General features: G+C 44.2%; 1 protein-coding gene across 1 annotated transcript in view; it reads right to left on the reverse strand.

Moving 5' to 3' along the window:
* Positions 1-19,580, reverse strand: part of Dhc93AB (Dynein heavy chain at 93AB) — a 646,785-nt gene that overhangs the window by 116,694 nt on the left and 510,511 nt on the right. Inside the window, exons 50-51 of the mRNA XM_070089003.1 lie at positions 18,551-18,720; positions 17,952-18,090 (exon numbers count right to left, since the gene is read on the reverse strand). Of these exons, the coding sequence (XP_069945104.1) occupies positions 17,952-18,090; positions 18,551-18,720 (309 nt within the window). The remainder of the gene's footprint in view (positions 1-17,951; positions 18,091-18,550; positions 18,721-19,580) is intronic.

The following is a 19,580-nucleotide window of genomic DNA, read 5'->3' on the forward strand; positions in this document are numbered from 1 at the left end:
TCTATGCATATAAGTAGTATATATGCATATGAATGAATGAATATATTTTTTGTGAATGCATGTATGTACACTTTTGTGTATGTATGAATGTGAATATGAATATATAATCATATGCATGTCTATACCTATGTATTCTTTTGTTATATGTATGAATATGCACGAATTCTCGTGCATATTAAAACATATGCGTATGTATATGTGTGGTCATGAAAGCTGTTGATATACAAATGTATGCATGTGCCTGTATTGTATATGTATCTTTGAGTGTATGCACGTGTCTTTGTCTGCTTAAGTATATGTGTACGCATGAATATGATGAATATGTATACATATGTATATGAATGAAAGTATGGTAAGTAGGGTAAAGAGAAATGCCCTGGTAAGGAGGGTGGAGGACCCTGGTAAGGAGGGTGGTGGAGGACTTGGTAACAAGATGGAGGACCCTGGTAAGTAGGGTGGTGGAGGACTTGGTAACAAGGTGGAGGACGCTTGTAAAGAGGGTGGAGGGCCCTGGTAAGGAGAGTGGAGAACACTGGTAAGGAGGGTGAAGGGCCCTGGTAAGCAGGGTGGAGGACCCTTGTAAGGAGGATGGATGACCTTGATTAGCAAGGTGGAGGGCCCTGGTAAGGAGGGTGGAGGCCACTGGTAAGGAGAGTGGAGGACCCTGGCAAGGAGGGTGGAGGACCGTGGTAAGGAGGGTGGAGGACCCTGGTAAGGAGGGTGGAGGACCCTGGTAAGGAGGGTGGAGGACCCTGGTAAGGAGGGTGAAAGCCCCTGGTAAGGAGGGTGGAGGACCCTGGTAAGGAGGGTGGAGGACCCTGGTAAGGAGGGTGGAGGACCCTGGTAAGGAGGGTGTATGACCCTGGTAAGGAGGGTGGAGGACCCTGGTAAGGAGGGTGGAGGACCCTGGTAAGGAGGGTGGAGGACCCTGGTAAGGAGGGTGAAGGTGGAGGACCCTGGTAAGGAGGGTGGAGGACCCTGGTAAGGAGGGTGGAGGACCCTGGTAAGGAGGGTGGAGGGTGGACCCTGGTAAGAAGGGTGGAGGACTGGTAAGGAGGGTGGAGGACCCTGGTAAGGAGGGTGGAGGACCCTGGTAAGGAGGGTGGAGGACCCTGGTAAGGGTGGAAGGGTGGAGGACCCTGGTAAGGAGGGTGGAGGACCCTGGTAAGGAGGGTGGAGGACCCTGGTAAGGAGGGTGGAGGACCCTGGTAAGGAGGGTGGAGGACCCTCGTAAGGAGGGTGGAAGGACCCTGGTAAGGAGGGTGGAGGACCCTGGTAAGGAGGGTGGAGGACCCTGGTAAGGAGGGTGGAGGACCCTGGTAAGGAGGGTGGAGGACCCTGGTAAGGAGGGTGGAGGACCCTGGTAAGGAGGGTGAAAGCCCCTGGTAAGGAGGGTGGAGGACCCTGGTAAGGAGGGTGGAGGACCCTGGTAAGGAGGGTGGAGGACCCTGGTTAGAAGGGTGGAGGACCCTGGTAAGGAGGGTGGAGGACCCTGGTAAGGAGGGTGAAGGCCCCTGGTAAGGAGGGTGGAGACCTCTGGTAAGGAGGGTGGAGGACCCTGGTAAGGAGGGTGGTGGACCCTGGTAAGGAGGGTGGAGGACCCTGGTAAGAAGGGTGGAGGACCCTGGTAAGGAGGGTAGAGGACCCTGGTGAGGAGGGTGGAGGACCCTGGTAAGGAGGGTGGAGGACCCTGGTAAGAAGGGTGGAGGACCCTGGTGAGGAGGGTGGAAGACCCTGGTGAGGAGGGTGGAGGACCCTGGTAAGGAGGGTGGAGGACCCTGGTAAGGAGGGTGGAGGACCCTGGTGAGGAGGGTGGAAGACCCTGGTAAGGAGGGTGGAGGACCCTGGTGAGGAGGGTGGTGGAGGACTTGGTAACAAGGTGGAGGACCCTGGTAATGAGGGTGGAGGACCCTGGTAAGGAGGGTGGAGGACCCTGGTAAGGAGGGTGGAGGACCCTGGTAAGGAGGGTGGAGGACCCTGGTAAGGAGGGTGGAGGACCCTGGTAAGGAGGGTGGAGGACCCTGGTAAGGAGGGTGGAGGACCCTGGTAAGGAGGGTGGAGGACCCTGGTAAGGAGGGTGGAGGACCCTGGTAAGGAGGGTGGAGGACCCTGGTAAGGAGGGTGGAGGACCCTGGTAAGGAGGGTGGAGGACCCTGGTAAGGAGGGTGGAGGACCCTGGTAAGGAGGGTGGAGGACCCTGGTAAGGAGGGTGGAGGCCCCTGGTAAGGAGGGTGGAGGACCCTGGTAAGGAGGGTGGAGGACCCTGGTAAGGAGGGTGGAGGACCCTGGTAAGGAGGGTGGAGGACCCTGGTAAGGAGGGTGGTGGACCCTGGTAAGGAGGGTGGAGGACCCTGGTAAGGAGGGTGGAGGACCCTGGTAATGAGGGTGGAGGACCCTGGTAAGGAGGGTGGAGGACCCTGGTAAGGAGGGTGGAGGACCCTGGTAAGGAGGGTGGAGGACCCTGGTAAGGAGGGTGGAGGACCCTGGTAAGGAGGGTGGAGGACCCTGGTAAGGAGGGTGGAGGACCCTGGTAAGGAGGGTGGAGGACCCTGGTAAGGAGGGTGGAGGACCCTGGTGAGGAGGGTGGAGGACCCTGGTAAGGAGGGTGGAGGACCCTGGTAAGAAGGGTGGAGGACCCTGGTGAGGAGGGTGGAAGACCCTGGTGAGGAGGGTGGAGGACCCTGGTAAGGAGGGTGGAGGACCCTGGTAAGGAGGGTGGAGGACCCTGGTGAGGAGGGTGGAAGACCCTGGTAAGGAGGGTGGAGGACCCTGGTGAGGAGGGTGGTGGAGGACTTGGTAACAAGGTGGAGGACCCTGGTAATGAGGGTGGAGGACCCTGGTGGGGAGGGTGGAGGACCCTGGTGAGGAGGGTGGAGGACCCTGGTAAGGAGGGTGGAGGACCCTGGTAAGGAGGGTGGAGGACCCTGGTAAGGAGGGTGGAGGACCCTGGTAAGGAGGGTGGAGGACCCTGGTAAGGAGGGTGGAGGACCCTGGTAAGGAGGGTGGAGGACCCTGGTACGGAGGGTGGAGGACCCTGGTAAGGAGGGTGGAGGACCCTGGTAAGGAGGGTGGAGGACCCTGGTAAGGAGGGTGGAGGACCCTGGTAAGGAGGGTGGAGGACCCTGGTAAGGAGGGTGGAGGACCCTGGTGAAGGAGGGTGGAGGACCCTGGTAAGGAGGGTGGAGGACCCTGGTAAGGAGGGTGGAGGACCCTGGTAAGGAGGGTGGAGGACCCTGGTAAGGAGGGTGGAGGACCCTGGTAAGGAGGGTGGAGGACCCTGGTAAGGAGGGTGGAGGACCCTGGTGAGGAGGGTGGAGGACCCTGGTAAGGAGGGTGGAGGACCCTGGTAAGGAGGGTGGAGGACCCTGGTAAGGAGGGTGAAAGCCCCTGATAAGGAGGGTGGAGGACCCTGGTAAGGAGGGTGGAGGACCCTGGTAAGGAGGGTGGAGGACCCTGGTAAGGAGGGTGAAAGCCCCTGGTAAGGAGGGTGGAGGACCCTGGTAAGGAGGGTGGAGGACCCTGGTAAGGAGGGTGGAGGACCCTGGAAAGGAGGGTGGAGGACCCTGGTAAGGAGGGTGAAGGCCCCTGGTAAGGAGGGTGGAGACCTCTGGTAAGGAGGGTGGAGGACCCTGGTGAGGAGGGTGGAGGAGGGTGGAGGACCCTGGTGGGAGGGTGGAGGACCCTGGTAAGGAGGGTGGAGGACCCTGGTAAGGAGGGTGGAGGACCCTGGTAAGAAGGGTGGAGGGTGAGGAGGGTGGACCCTGGTAAGGAGGGTGGAGGACCCTGGTGAGGAGGGTGGAGGACCAAGGTGGAGGACCCTGGTAAGGAGGGTGGAGGAGGACCCTGGTAAGGAGGGTGGAGGACCCTGGTAAGGAGGGTGGAGGACCCTGGTAAGGAGGGTGGAGGACCCTGGTAAGGAGGGTGGTGGAGGACTTGGTAACAAGGTGGAGGACCCTGGTAAGGAGGGTGGAGGACCCTGGTAAGGAGGGTGGAGGACCCTGGTAAGGAGGGTGGAGGACCACTGGTAAGGAGGGTGGTGGAGGACCCTGGAAAGGAGGGTGGAGGACCCTGGTAAGGAGGGTGGAGGACCCTGGTAAGGAGGGTGGTGGAGGACCCTGGTAAGGAGGGTGAAAGACCCTGATAAGGAGGGTGGAGGACCCTGGTAAGGAGGGTGAAGGACCCTGGTAAGGAGGGTGGAGGACCCTGGTAAGGGAGGGTGGAGGACCCTGGTAAGGAGGGTGGAGGACCCTGGTAAGGAGGGTGGAGGACCCTGGTAAGGAGGGTGGAGGACCCTGGTAAGAGGGTGGAGGACCCTGGTAAGGAGGGTGGAGGACCCTGGTAAGGAGGGTGGAGGACCCTGGTAAGGAGGGTGGAGGACCCTGGTAAGGAGGGTGGAGGACCCTGATAATGAGGGTGGAGGACCCTGGTAAGGAGGGTGGAGGACCCTGGTAAGGAGGGTGGAGGACCCTGGTAAGGAGGGTGGAGGACCCTGGTAAGGAGGGTGGAGGACCCTGGTAAGGAGGGTGGAGGACCCTGGTAAGGAGGGTGGAGGACCCTGGTAAGGAGGGTGGAGGACCCTGGTAAGGAGGGTGGAGGACCCTGGTAAGGAGGGTGGAGGACCCTGGTAAGGAGGGTGGAGGACCCTGGTACGGAGGGTGGAAGACCCTGGTAAGGAGGGTGGAGGACCCTGGTAAGGAGGGTGGAGGACCCTTGGTAACAAGAGGGTGCAGGACCCTGGTAAGGAGGGTGGAGGACCCTGGTAAGGAGGGTGGAGGACCCTGGTAAGGAGGGTGGAGGACCCTGGTAAGGAGGGTGGAGGACCCTGGTAAGGAGGGTGGAGGACCCTGGTAAGGAGGGTGGAGGACCCTGGTAAGGAGGGTGGAGGACCCTGGTAAGGAGGGTGGAGGACCCTGGTAAGGAGGGTGGAGGACCCTGGTAAGGAGGGTGGAGGACCCTGGTAAGGAGGGTGGAGGACCCTGGTAAGGAGGGTGGAGGACCCTGGTAAGGAGGGTGGAGGACCCTGGTAAGGAGGGTGGAGGACCCTGGTAAGGAGGGTGGAGGACCCTGGTAAGGAGGGTGGAGGACCCTGGTAAGGAGGGTGGAGGACCCTGGTAAGGAGGGTGGAGGACCCTGGTAAGGAGGGTGGAGGACCCTGGTAAGGAGGGTGGAGGACCCTGGTAAGGAGGGTGGAGGACCCTGGTAAGGAGGGTGGAGGACCCTGGTAAGGAGGGTGGAGGACCCTGGTAAGGAGGGTGGAGGACCCTCGTAAGGAGGGTGGAGGACCCTGGTAAGGAGGGTGGAGGACCCTGGTAAGGAGGGTGGAGGCCCCTGGTAAGGAGGGTGGAGGACCCTGGTAAGGAGGGTGGAGGACCCTGGTAAGGAGGGTGGTGGAGGACTTGGTAACAAGGTGGAGGACCCTGGTAAGGAGGGTGGTGGAGGACTTGGTAACAAGGTGGTGGACCCTGGTAAGGAGGGTGGTGGAGGACTTGGTAACAAGGTGGAGGACCCTGGTAAGGAGGGTGGTGGAGGACTTGGTAACAAGGTGGAGGACCCTGGTAAGGAGGGTGGAGGACCCTGGTAAGGAGGGTGGAGGACCCTGGTAAGGAGGGTGGTGGAGGACTTGGTAACAAGATGGAGTAACTGAGTTATGCTGGAAGGTGATTCCCCCAAAGTTTACTATTATATGAAGACAGATTCTTGTCAGTGTTAAGTGTGGGTAAATACATTTTTGTTCAGATTTTTATCTCCCATTTATATCACAGCAACTAATATAAGAAAATTTCAAAGAATGAAGCCGATCAAAAAAGGAATTCGCTAGTAACTGAGTTGAGTGCAACGTTTCGAAGTTTCTTAAATATGCAAAATTTCACATTTGAGCCAACTCCAACTAACAGAATGCATTGTCAACAATAATTTGAAGACAGTAAGAAAAAGCATTGAAGAATTAGTTACATGTTCTTTAGTTTTCAAACAAGAATGAATATCAGTATTTATCCAGTAAAACTGGCAAACTGGAACTAATGCCAAAAAATAACAGAGTGAGTCTTGTGTTCATCATACTAGAGCAGTGATGAAAATTTGAAGTCAATCTGATGAGTCATTCCTCAGATTTTTTTACCTGTCTTATTAGATCAACAATTTTTTCTGCACACAAACGATACTTAATGGACATTATTCCTGATCTCGTTCAGAAGAGGTAAATTGTAATTTATTATACGTGATTTAATTGGAATAAAAATTTAACATTATTAACTTAAACTGGTCAAATTTACACCAGCATACGTGAATTTCACTCTCAGTCATCGTCGAATTAGGGGGCACTTTTTTTTATAAGAACCTTCGAAGATACGGAACTCAGGATGTTGGATATTATCCAAGCCATTCCAGGATGCTAGCAAACAGGTTCAACAACTTTGGTTATGCGGCTTATGAACATGCAGTTCTGGCCCGGTACCAAATACTAGCAGTGAAAGTTTGAAACTGACTGAATGAGACATTCTTAAGCTATGATCGAAATAAAAACGAAAAGCTCAAGGAACAGAAAAAAGTCAGGCAATCTCTTAAAGGTCTGCTTCCAGGTAAACTTAATAATAATAATTAATTGTATTCCGGTCACTTTGTGATCTGAGTAAAGTATCAACATATTGTATCACCATATTGTATAACCATATTGTATTAACGCATATTGTATTACCAAATTGTATCACCATATTGTATAACCATATTGTATGATCATATTGTATAACCATATTGTAACACCATATTGTATAACCATATTGTAACACCATATTGTATAACCATATTGTTTTAGCGTATATTGTATAACCATATTGTATTACTACATTGAATAACTATATTGTATCATCATATTGCATTGTATTAACGCATATTGTATAACTATATTGTCTCACCATACTATATAACCATATTGTATCACCATATTGTACAGCCATATTGTATCACTATATTGTATAACTATATTGTATCATCATATTGTATTGTATTCTATTAACGCATATTGTATAGCCATATTGTATCACCATATTGTATAACCATACTGTATCACTATATTGTATAACTACATTGTATCATCATATTGTATTGTATTAACGCATATTGTATAACCATATTATATCACCATATTGTATAACCATATTGTATCATCATATTGTATAATCATGTTGTATCATCATATTTTATCACTGTTACGCAGTGACATGCAGAAAAAAATATTTTATAACATAATTCCGGGATTGAACTGAAAGTGAACGCGTTTTATTCCTGTCAGTCAGGCAGTGGCCAGGACAGGAGCAGATGAGAGGTGTGTTTAGTTCAGTACCAGACGGGTGGTGACAGGGTGAAGTCATCATGTTTGGGCGGTAGTTTGAGTAAGTAATTTTGGTTAAGTTTTTTTAGTGTATACTACAGGTGTTCGTGTTTAAGTGCTCTCATGGAAGACGGGGGTGTGTATGTCATGGTGCCTCACTGATATATATATATATATATATATATATATATATATATATATATATATATATATATATATATATATATATATATATATATATATATATATAAAATACAGGGAGGTACCACCTCTAGAACTGTCATAGGGACCCTCATCCCAGAGAAAAGAATAAACTTGCTTCAGGGAAAACTCAAGGTTCTCCCTGAAGCTGTTTGAGAATTTTCTCCTACCACCCCCTATATTTCAAGTATGTTTTATTTAAAGACAAAATACATTGGCCAAACATTCACAAAAATACAACAGAAAGTAAAACAACATAGGTAACTCAGAGCTACATCTCGAATACTTCGTCCAGCTCCCCTGCGGTGGGCCGCGTGCCCAGAATGCTGCAGGCATTTCCTCTCTGGATCGCAACACTGAGTCTCTGAAAGAGGAAGCTGGTCGCCCTGTGGTCCTTGGTTTCTATGATGAGCTTTTCACCCAGCTCTTTGAGGAACTTTAGAGCACACTTGCCCCATGCTTCAAGGGTCTCCGACCCAATTGGAATGACGTTATAGCAAGGGGGAAGGTCTTCATATTTTCGGATCTTCTGGGTCTCCCTGTGGCTGGCAGCTCCACCCCCTTCCACTACGGAGTATGGCAAGTAGGTGTCTGCCAATGTGGCAGCACAGGTGTAGTCCCAAGCAATTTGCTTTCCATCCTTCCAGGGTAGCATAGTGGCTCCATCAGGACGCTTTTGACTTCCATCAGACCTCTGTACTTGGGGTTCCCGTTGAGCTGGGCAACGGGCTGTGGCGAGGCTTCTCTTTATTATGTCATTGATCTCCTCATGTCTGGCATACTTCCCTTCTGCTGTGTGGCACACGAGACCATGGAGTCCGAATTGATCAGCTGTCGCCCTGCCGCAAATACACCTATGTATATATATATATATATATATATATATATATATATATATATATATATATATATATATATATATATATATATATATATATATATATATATATATATAGATAGATAGATAGATAGATAGATAGATAGATAGATAGATAGATGAGTTTTTGTCCTTCCCTCCTAATAATAATTAATATTTTTAATATACGAGAACATGCTGGCCGAAGGTTTGCTGTGTTTTCAATGGAAGTTTATAACCCCTAGACAGCAGTGTTTAGGAGCCAGGAACATTTTATTAAAGTTACGACATCAAAGTCGTAACAATCACCATATTGTATTAACGCATATTGTATAACCATAATGTATCACCATACTGTATAACCATATTGTATCACCCTATTGTTTGTTTAACCATATTGTATCACCACATTGTATAACCATTTTGTATCACCACATTGTATAACCATTTTGTATCACTATATTGTATAATCGTATTGTATTAACGCATATTGTATAACCATACTGTGTCACCATATTGTATAACCATATTGTGTCACAATAATGTATAACCATATTGTATCACCATATTGTATAACTTTGCTGTATAACCATATTTTATGACGATATTGTATCTCCATATTGTATTAACGCAGTGTGTGGCATTACTTTATAATCCGGTTAGTATTAAGAAAGAAGATTTGAAGCTAATCGGATCTGATATTCAAATATTATCACATGGACAATAATATCCCATTTTTTCATTAAAAAATAACAAATTAGTTTATATACAGCTCAAAACTAATTCAAGCCTTTCAATAATAAACACCAGCATTAGAAGGCAAAATAAAAAGGAATTCTCTTTTATTTTTCTCGAAGCGACCAATATCGTAAAATACACCAGCACATCAAGTCTCAAGCCAGTCAGAATTCTGATTATCGAGTCCTCAGCGTTGCAGCATGAAGGTACCTAGATAAGGCACTCAAGAAATCTCGCCTGAAAATCAGCATTTCCATTTTGCCAGTTTTTTCCATAAAAAGTTTCAGTGGAACTAACATAGGACAAAATAAATTCAAACTTTCTATAAATAAGATTTACGAATTTTGCCAGTTTTATATATCAAATTTTTTATGTCAGATTTATGAAGAAAGTCTCTCCTGACCAGACATAACTCAGTTTCTGACTTTTTTGTGTTAACCTAGAGTTAAATCTATGTATCTTCCTTTGATAAATCTTAATTACTTAAACCTTAACGTGTTTAAGTTTAAAGTAAATAAGTATGCGTGTAAGTAATTAGGATTTATCAAATGAATAATACGTTGATTTAATTTAGGTTAACACAAAAAAAAGTCAAACTGAATTATTTCTGGTCGAAAGGGACCTTTTCCATAAATTTGACAAAAAGCAATTTGACATATAAAATTGAAATGTTAAAACTTATATAACCTTAAATCAACGCAAATTTTCCATTGAGGAAAGTAAATTACCGCCAAAAGTTTAAAGCCGACAAGAAGAAGCATACTCTCGCTATTTCACAGCATTCAATAAAATGTGCAGAAACAACCCGAACCTAATTCAACCCTCCCATCAAGAAACGCCAAGTTTGAAGCTAAACTGAAGAGGCATTCTGTTGATATCTCTAAGAGGACAATATCATGAAAATAGGAAAACCTATCCTCAGTTAACTTAAAAACATATATTTTCTCATTTATATTATATTTCAAATTATCTACAATCCTACAAGAAAATATTTTTTTAAGTAAATCTAATTTGTCAAAACCGCTTTTAAAAACTAGTGCATTGGCACTACACAAACATATTTCAAATAAAATAAATCTTCACTAACATTCTGAAGGCGATCAGAAGCAGTATTCTTAATTACTGAATATAAATATCAATGTTATTTCATTACAACTGACAAATTTGAACTTGCCACATACCTGGACGAAACATGTGTTCAGGAAACCATTTGAAAATTTGCAGTTTATCAGAAGGAACATTTTACAGCTATGGCAATGATTCCAAAGATTATAAGTTTTATTTAACTGTTCTCCTAAAGGTCCTCCTCCAGCAGTGGTTCTCAACTTCTTTCAGTCCATCAAGCCAGTCAAAAAATCGTCGGCCTTTTTCTTTTTCAGAAATAATACCAAAAAAAAAAGAGTACATAAGGACCGTCATAGTTAGATTCTCCTCTCACTGCCAAGCTTCCCAGTGTTTTAGAAGGCCCACTTCATTTTTGAGACATGATAAAAAAATAATAAATAAACAAATAATAAATAAAAGACAGCTAAAAATAATATTTTTTAACCCATATTTGGAAACTCTCCTCACTAACAAGTTTTTTTTTTTTTTCAATGTTTGGAGTCGAGCTTGATAAAGCACAAACAAAATCGCTTTCCGCTGTAAGCCGATTCCTCTGTTTGGATTTCACTTGATGTGCAATAAACAGGAAAATCCAGATTCACACATAGATGATGAAGTAAATGGCAAAGAAAACTTACTACCTATTCTGACAGACTTACTTAACTCTCACTTATGCTGGCATACAGCATTTCCATGGTCGACTGCTGGTACAGGGCAGGTTGTGCTCTGTGACTGCTGGTACAGGGCAGGTTGTGCTCTGTGACTGCTGGTACAGGGCAGGTTGTGCTCTGTGACTGCTGGTACAGGGCAGGTTGTGCTCTGTGGGTTGTGCTCTGTGACTGCTGGTACAGGGCAGGTTGTGCTCTGTGACTGCTGGTACAGGGCAGGTTGTGCTCTGTGACTGCTGGTACAGGGCAGGTTGTGCTCTGTGACTGCTGGTACAGGGCAGGTTGTGCTCTGTGACTGCTGGTACAGGGCAGGTTGTGCTCTGTGGCTCCGGGTACAGGGCAGGTTGTGCTCTATGACTGCTGGTACAGGGCAGGTTGTGCTCTGTGACTGCTGGTACAGGACAGGTTGTGCTCTGTGACTCCTGGTACAGGGCAGGTTATGCTCTGTGACTCATGGTACAGGGCAGGTTGTGCTCTGTGACTGCTGGTACAGGGCAGGTTGTGCTCTGTGACTCCTGGTACAGGGCAGGTTGTGCTCTGTGACTGCTGGTACAGAGAAGGTTGTGCTCTGTGACTCCTGGTACAGGGCAGGTTGTGCTCTGTGACTGCTGGTACAGGGCAGGTTGTGCTCTGTGACTACTGGTACAGGGCAGGTTGTGCTCTGTGACTGCTGGTACAGGGCAGGTTGTGCTCTGTGACTGCTGGTACAGGGCGGGTTGTTCTCTGTGGCTCCGGGTACAGGGCAGGTTGTGCTCTGTGACTGCTGGTACAGGGCAGGTTGTGCTCTGTGACTGCTGGTATAGGGCAGGTTGTGCTCTGTGACTCCTGGTACAGGGCAGGTTGTGCTCTGCGACTGCTGGTACATGGCAGGTTGTGCTCTGTGACCCCTGGTACAGGGCAGGTTGTGCTCTGTGACTGCTGGTACAGGGCAGGTTGTGCTCTGTGGCTGCTGGTACAGGGCAGGCTGTGCTCTGTGACTGCTGGTACAGGGCAGGTTGTGCTCTGTGACTCCTGGTACAGGGCAGGTTGTGCTCTGTGACTGCTGGTACAGGGCAGGTTGTGCTCTGTGACTCCTGGTACAGGGCAGGTTGTGCTCTGTGACTGCTGGTACAGGGCAGGTTGTGCTCTGTGACTCCTGGTACAGGGCAGGTTGTGCTCTGTGACTCCTGGTACAGGGAAGGTTGTGCTCTGTGACTGTTGGTACAGGACAGGTTGTGCTCTGTGACTGCTAGTACAAGGCAAGTTGTGCTCTGTGACTCCTGGTACAGGGAAGGTTGTGCTCTGTGACTGTTGGTACAGGGCAGGTTGTGCCCTGTGACTGCTAGTACAAGGCAAGTTGTGCTCTCGATGAACCTCACCTAAATGTACCTTGGTCGTTTCGCGATGCGATACAGCTATCACCGTATTCCATAACCGCAATCCCACCTTGTCTCAGCGCACGAGACTGGAAGTGTGCAGTGAGCGGCACAAGTTGATAATGAAGTCAGATATTACTGTTGAAGATTTGAAGCGATTCTGAAGAGGCATTCGCAAGACATCATGAGGAAATAAATATTAAATTTGTTTCAATAAAATATTATATTAGGATATTACACTGCCCTAATCTATTTCATGCCTTTGAAAGAAACCTTTAAAACCAATATTCTAAATTGGCGAGAAGAATCGAAAACTAGCTCCCGCATAGACCAAAATTATTACAAAAATACTTTGTTAAAATACTCCAACATTTAGGGCTTGACGTTGGCTAGAAGAGGCATTCTCTAGTTTTTTAACCTTGGAAACTAATGAAACTGTCAAATTTAATTTTTACATATTTAAGTGTGTGCCAACCTGTGTATTAATGACGTCTGGTAATGTAAAAGGTTGGAAGCCTACCAGAAAAGGCATTCTGTTTCAGAAAAAATTAAATTTGCACTTTTCGGACTAAAATTCTGGGAGTATCAACCTCCTTATAGAATGCATCGTCAATAATATTTTCATGCCAGTTAGAAGTATTTTTAATTATTGAATAAAAATTAAATATCATTCAATATACCAGTGTAGGGCGGCGTGAGCTGTGTTAAAGAAGCCAGACCTGTGCTGAAAATTTAAAGTTGATCAGACGAGTCATTGTACAGTTATGATACGATTCCATCAATTCCATTTTTTACTATTTTACTTCACCAATAAATTTTGGTGTGTGCAAGGGACACTTAATAGGTACTATCCTGGCTATAAGAAGCATGAGATATTAAATACTGAAGCTGTTTAGAAGTCATTGGAATATTATTTGATGTGAATTAAGCAGATTTAAGAACTATTTACTATTTTACACATAAAATGGACAGATCTTCAACTGTACATATGAATTTCAGTCTTTAGAATGTTTGAAACATCGTTACTGATGATTCTGGAATCCAAGTCATTCCAGGAAGATGGGAATGGGTCCAGTAACTTTGGTTACTATAAACAGATGGTGAAAATTTCAAGGCGATTGGATGAGGCATTCTCGAGTTATGGATGAAATATAATCGAAAATTTGGACGAGCAAGAAACAGAGGAAAAAATCAGGTAACCATATAAAGATATCCTTTCTTGGACAATAAATGAAAAATAGATGTATTTTGGTTGCTACGAGGTCCGAGGAAGGTATCCCCAGGAAGGTATCCCCAGGAAGGTATCCCCAGGAAGGTATCCCCAGGAAGGTATCCCCAGGAAGGTATCCGCAGGAAGGCATCCCCAGGAAGCTATCCCCAGGAAGCTATCCCCAGGAAGGTATCCCCAGGAAGGTATCCCCAGGAAGGTATCCCTAGTAAGGCATCCCCAGGAAGGTATCCCCTCGAAGGTATCCCCAGGAAGGTATCCCCAGGAAGGCATCCCCAGGAAGGTATCCCCAGGAAGGTATCCCCAGGAAGGTATCCCCAGGAAGGTATCCCCAGGAAGGTATCCCCAGGAAGGTATTCCCAGGAAGGTATCCCCAGGAAGATATCCCCAGGAGGGTATCCCCAGGAAGGCATCCCCAGGAAGGTATCCCCAGGAAGGTATCCCCAGGAAGGTATCCCCAGGAAGGTAAACCCAGTCCAATGTGCCTCAAAACATGAGACTGAAACAGTACAGAGTGTCACATAAGTTTATAATGTGTTTAAATGCATTGAAGATTTAAAAGTAATCAGAAAAAGCATTAAAAAATGCACATGGAAACTGATATCCAATTTTTTCAATAAAAACAGTAACTTACGATATACATAGACCAAATATAATTCAAATCTTTCAGAATGACCAAGGAGGCCAAAATTCTAAAATCCACAAGAACATTAAGCTTGGAACGGATCAGATGCTTTATCGTCAAGTATCAGCTTGAAACAGTTGAAGCTGAGCAGATTTGACACTCAGAGATTATCGTATGAAAAACAGTATTTAATATTTTACATTTATAAAAAAATCTGGAACATATGTAAGCCAAAATCAATCCAAAAGTTTCAATTAAGTGATCTAAGCGTAAATATCATACAAATTTTTAACAATAGTCTTACAGGACAATGATATTATAGGTACATAAAGGATCATTAAGTTGATGTAACCAAGGATAACAAAATAATATCAAATATTGTAACATACTTCTGATCAGAAGAGACGTTCGCCGATTATTTCACAGATAACTTACATGATAACTTACATGATAACTTACATGATAACTTACATGATAACTTACATGATAACTTACATGATAACTTACACAACCTAACCTCAAGAGATTGTTTCCTTTGAAGAAAATTTTTCAGAACTAAATGTTTAAATCTGACCAGAAAGTGCATTTCCAGTTATTTCACAAAATCAAATCTTGCGCCTACACAGCCTGAACCTATTGACCGTTCCACCCATTTAACAAGATGTATCAGCCAGTGAAGATTGATGTCATTCTAATTATTATACATTAGTCAGAGGAAAGTACTCTAAACCCGTTGGGGTCATATAGCGCTTGTGAAATGAGAGACATTCGAGTTCAATTGAAACGAGGAAAAGATAAATCCATTTCCTTGGATCCAGAGCCTCTCCAGCATCAAGGCAAGATAAAAAAACGGAAGTAAAATAATCCTATACCATATCGAAAATAAAAATATCAAAATGAGATGAACACACTCACTTATATACATCAACCTTCTACTAAGTACGATACAAGAATGTTAAAATTTCTCAGTCAGATGGGTCTGTCTCCACCTATCACACGGAAACAAAATTTGGGAATGACCTATGTAGTGCTGCGCATGGGGCACCAACATATGAAAACAGAGCGGCCTCAAAAATTTGAAGTCGATCGAATAAGAAATTCTCGAGTAATAAATAAAAAAAATGTGGGAAAACAAATAAAAATGTTGTTGATAATCTTCTGACAAAAATAGTCTTCACAAACTGAAGTTAAAAATACCTTAAAACCTCGAATATTCAATGTTTTTGTGATATGCTTTTCTTATTTACATCTTTTTTTAATTTTCTTTAATCTTGTAAGAAAAAATATTTGCATTTAATTTAAAAAATATTTAATACAAAAACACTTCCACTGAAGATAAACCAGCCTTTAGGGTTTGAGAGATGACCGGGAAACGTATTCTCTAGTTATGACATTTGGAAGAATAAACTTAATAAAACTGACAAATTATAAATTATACAGCTCAAACTGTTTTAATACAGTTCACCAATGGTAAAAGTCTGAAGCCAATCAGAAAAGGTATTCTCTAATAATTGATCTGATTCCAACGATTTCAAGATTGTTTTAATATACTTGTACCAACTCCGAGTAAACATACGGGTTAACATTCTTCGTTAATAATATTTTGAAGCTAAGCAAAAGAAACATTATTTATTGAACACAAAAATAATTTCACATTTCGTTTAATAAAATTTGCATGCTGGTATTTATGGTAACCAACAGCAACGTGATCCTGGTGTTCAGAAGCCACACCAGTGGTGGAAATTTGAAGCCGATCAGGTGAATCATTCTCCAGTTATAGCCCGGATTCCAGAGATTCCATTTTATTTTTACTATGTTACTGCATCATCAAATTTGCTAGCAAGCAAACGAAACATATTAGGTAATATCCTGGCCCTATGATGCATCAAGTATTTAATATTAAAGCTATTTAGAAGACGTAAACAGAAAATTATTTAACTTAATTAACGGGAACAAAAAAAATCATATCATTACACAAAATCATCAAATTTGCTGCTTCTCATTTGAATTTCACTCTCCGCCGTCGTCGATTTTTCTTTTTGGAACTTTTTTTTGAATAATAGAAGACTTGCCACTGAAGGTTTTGAAAATTACCCGAGCCACTCCAGGATGCTGGAAATGGGTTGAATAGTTTAGTCATAGGCACGTGAATATACTAATTGTCAGTAAATCTAAATATTAAAATGGTATAAAATACCGACAGGTTGTTAGGTAAGACACACATGCAACAGTTAGGTATCTTTATTTCGAAATAAAGATACCTGACTGTTGCATATGTGTCAGTAAATTTGTTTGCCATTACCGTACACAAGTGTTGACAGTTTCATGGTGATTACATAACTTCTCGAGTTATGAGTGAAATAAAATCGAAAAGTCGGAGGAAGAAGAAGTAAAAGGAATATCAGGTCACCTTTTAATTGATAATTTAGTCTATGCGAAATTTACTGTTCTGAATCAGATAAAAATTGCTCAATACGTTTACTTGAAATAATTACTGACTTCTGTGTGATGTTTCCTGTACTTTCTGTACCTATCTTATGTACCTGTGTCTTGGGAAAACACGCAATAAACGCAAACTAAGAGCAATAAATTGGCTAAATAAATTAATGATAATTACAGAGAGATACTGTCAGGAATATGTTACAGCAGCTATTCTGGAAACAAAAAAAATAACTTGTGGAGGGTTTGGAAACTTGTATATATTAAGGGTCTGAAAACTTGTGATTGTGACGGATCTGAAAATTTGTACGTGTTGATGATCTGAAAAAGTGTACTCTCGGAGGCTCTGGAAATCTATTCCTGGAGAGGGTGCTGGATCATGTTTTCATGAAATATCTGGAAATTTGTATTTGTGGAGGATCTTGGAACTTTTATTTGTGTAAGCAGGTCTGGAAACTTTTACTCTTAGAGGATCTGCAAACTTGATCTTATGGAAGAGAGGGAGAGGAGGATGAGAACTTGTTCTTTTAGGGGATTGGAAATTTGTTCTTGTTAAGCAGATGGATATTTGCACTTGAATACGGGCTGGAAACTTATAAATGGGTATTGGCTGAAACCTTTTAGTTGTTGCGGAGCTCGAAGCTTGTACTTGAGTAGGAGTTGGAAACTTTAATATGGGCTAGAAATTTTCATATGGCTAGGGACTGGATACTTACACATGGTGGGGAGACAGAAACAGGTACGTGAGAAGCAGCTGGAAACTTGGATTTTTTTTGTAATTGGACAGGGTTGGGAAAAAAATACTACTTTATTTACAATCAAGTGAAGATATTCAGTAATGAAAAAAGCCACTAATTAAGTTACCGAATGGTACAAATATGTCTACGCATACAGAAGGGCTGAATAAAACGAATGAACAACGTCTACATTACACAACAGCATAATAATACAATAGCATCATAAGATATCAGATTACGAACTACGGGAGCAACGTGGAAATTACAGGCACAGATTGATGAACTTCGCTAGAGAAAAGAAAGGAATAACTTTTAGCATTCCAGGGCAGAAATCAGCATTCGTTATCAAACTGCAGGTGATGGAGGAAGGGCGGGGAAGAGAGTGTGCACTGAATACAAAATAAGGGCAGAGGAGAGTTACTGTCAGTCACAGCACTAGGTAAACAGTAACACCGGTCCTCACATTCGTTGTCTGGAGACGTGGTCATCATTGTGGAATGGAGAGTCCAGATGACATCGATGGACGAGATACCAAGTCGCACATGATGTAAGTGGAGACAAAAAAAGGGAATGAGAATTTCAAATTTATGTGCAATGGACGAAAATAAAATGGTAAGACAAACTGAAAAAAAATGTAAAGTAACTGCAGGCTGGGAGTGAAAAATCTTCTTACGTTCAGTTTCTGGAGGAGTGGCAGCCACATCTTGTCCATGAGGTCCCGACGGTAGTGCTTAGTGAAGCAACCCACGTAGGAGATGAAGGCAGACACAAGCAGGATGTCTCCGGGAAGAGTCTTCTCAGAGCTGTTCATGCTGTAAGCAGATTAAAATGAAACTAGAGAACATGCTGAGTATTAGTTAAAATTTTATTTGGCACATTAATGGTGGAAATCTAAGTCTGAAACAATATTACTACACAACGTAGGTCACGGACAATATAAAATGAGTAAATATTACGTGAACTAAGTAATCCAAATTTTCTGAACTCTCAAACTCTTACTTATTACCTTATCGCAGATTTTCTTTTTTTTTTTTTTAAGGAAGCAGACCCATAGCTAAAGAATGAGGAGAGAGAGAGAGAGAAAGAGAGAGAGAGAGAGAGAGAGAGAGAGAGAGAGAGAGAGAGAGAGAGAGAGAGAGAGAGAGAGAGAGAGAGAGAGAGAGAGAGAGAGAGAGAATGAGAAGGTATAAGTATTTCATGATCCAAAGCCTATTTAAAAGAGGATGTACAGGTATAACAAAATTCAGACGTATCATATGGTTGATAACTTACTGGGAGACTGCCTCTGACCACCTGATCTTCTCAGAGGAGAGTCCTCCCACCAGGCGGTTAGCCAGGGCGATGGTGTGGGCGGTGCTGTTCGCCTCCTTCTCACATCTCATTTTCTCCGCCGTCGCCTCCTCGAACTCAGCTCGCAGGTGGCCCAGCTGCTCCTCAAGACTCTATCAATCAATAAGAAAAAAAAAGTTTGGCATATTTGCTTTTTAGAGTGACATCTGAACTGTCGTATTTACGCGCCTCTGCAAAGACAGTGATTATGTGTGAATGATGGTGAAAGCGTTTCTATTTTGGGTAACTCTGTCTCGGTGGGAGACGGCCAGAGTGTTAAATAAATAAATATATATATATATATATATATATATATATATATATATATATATATATATATATATATATATATATATATATATATATATATATATATATATATATATATATATATATATATACATATAGGGAAGTTCCACCTCTATAGCTGGACTGGGGACCCTCATCCTCAGAGAAGACAAGAAACGTACCTCAGGGAAAACTCAAGGTTCTCCCCGGAGCTGTTTGAATATTTTCTTCTCCTACAACCCCCCTATATTTTATATTCTATGTGAACATTTATTAATAAACAGAATACATTTACAGAAAACACAAACATGAATACAATGGTACAATGTATTAAAGATCATGAATTTTCTCCAGCTCCTCTGAAGCCGGACGCGAGCCAAGTATGCAGCAAGCATTTCCCCTCTGGATGGCCACTCTAAGGCGCTGGAACATGAAAGTGGCTGCCTTTGGGTCCCTGATGGTATCGATAAGTCTGGAACCCCAATTCTTTAAGGAAACGTGTGGCATTTTTTTCCCTGTGATCCCAAGGTCTCTGATTCCACTGGGACAAATTGATACTGTTGGCTTATGTCCCTGTACTTGCTGATCCTGTGCTCCTCCCTGTGGTCAGCAGCTCCTCCCTGTCGCCCAACACTGTGATGGATGTAGATGTCAGCCAGTGTGGACACACAGGTATAGTCCCATG

The sequence above is a fragment of the Cherax quadricarinatus genome, chromosome 27 (genome assembly GCF_038502225.1).
Source record: "Cherax quadricarinatus isolate ZL_2023a chromosome 27, ASM3850222v1, whole genome shotgun sequence".
Taxonomy (NCBI): Eukaryota; Metazoa; Arthropoda; class Malacostraca; order Decapoda; family Parastacidae; genus Cherax; species Cherax quadricarinatus.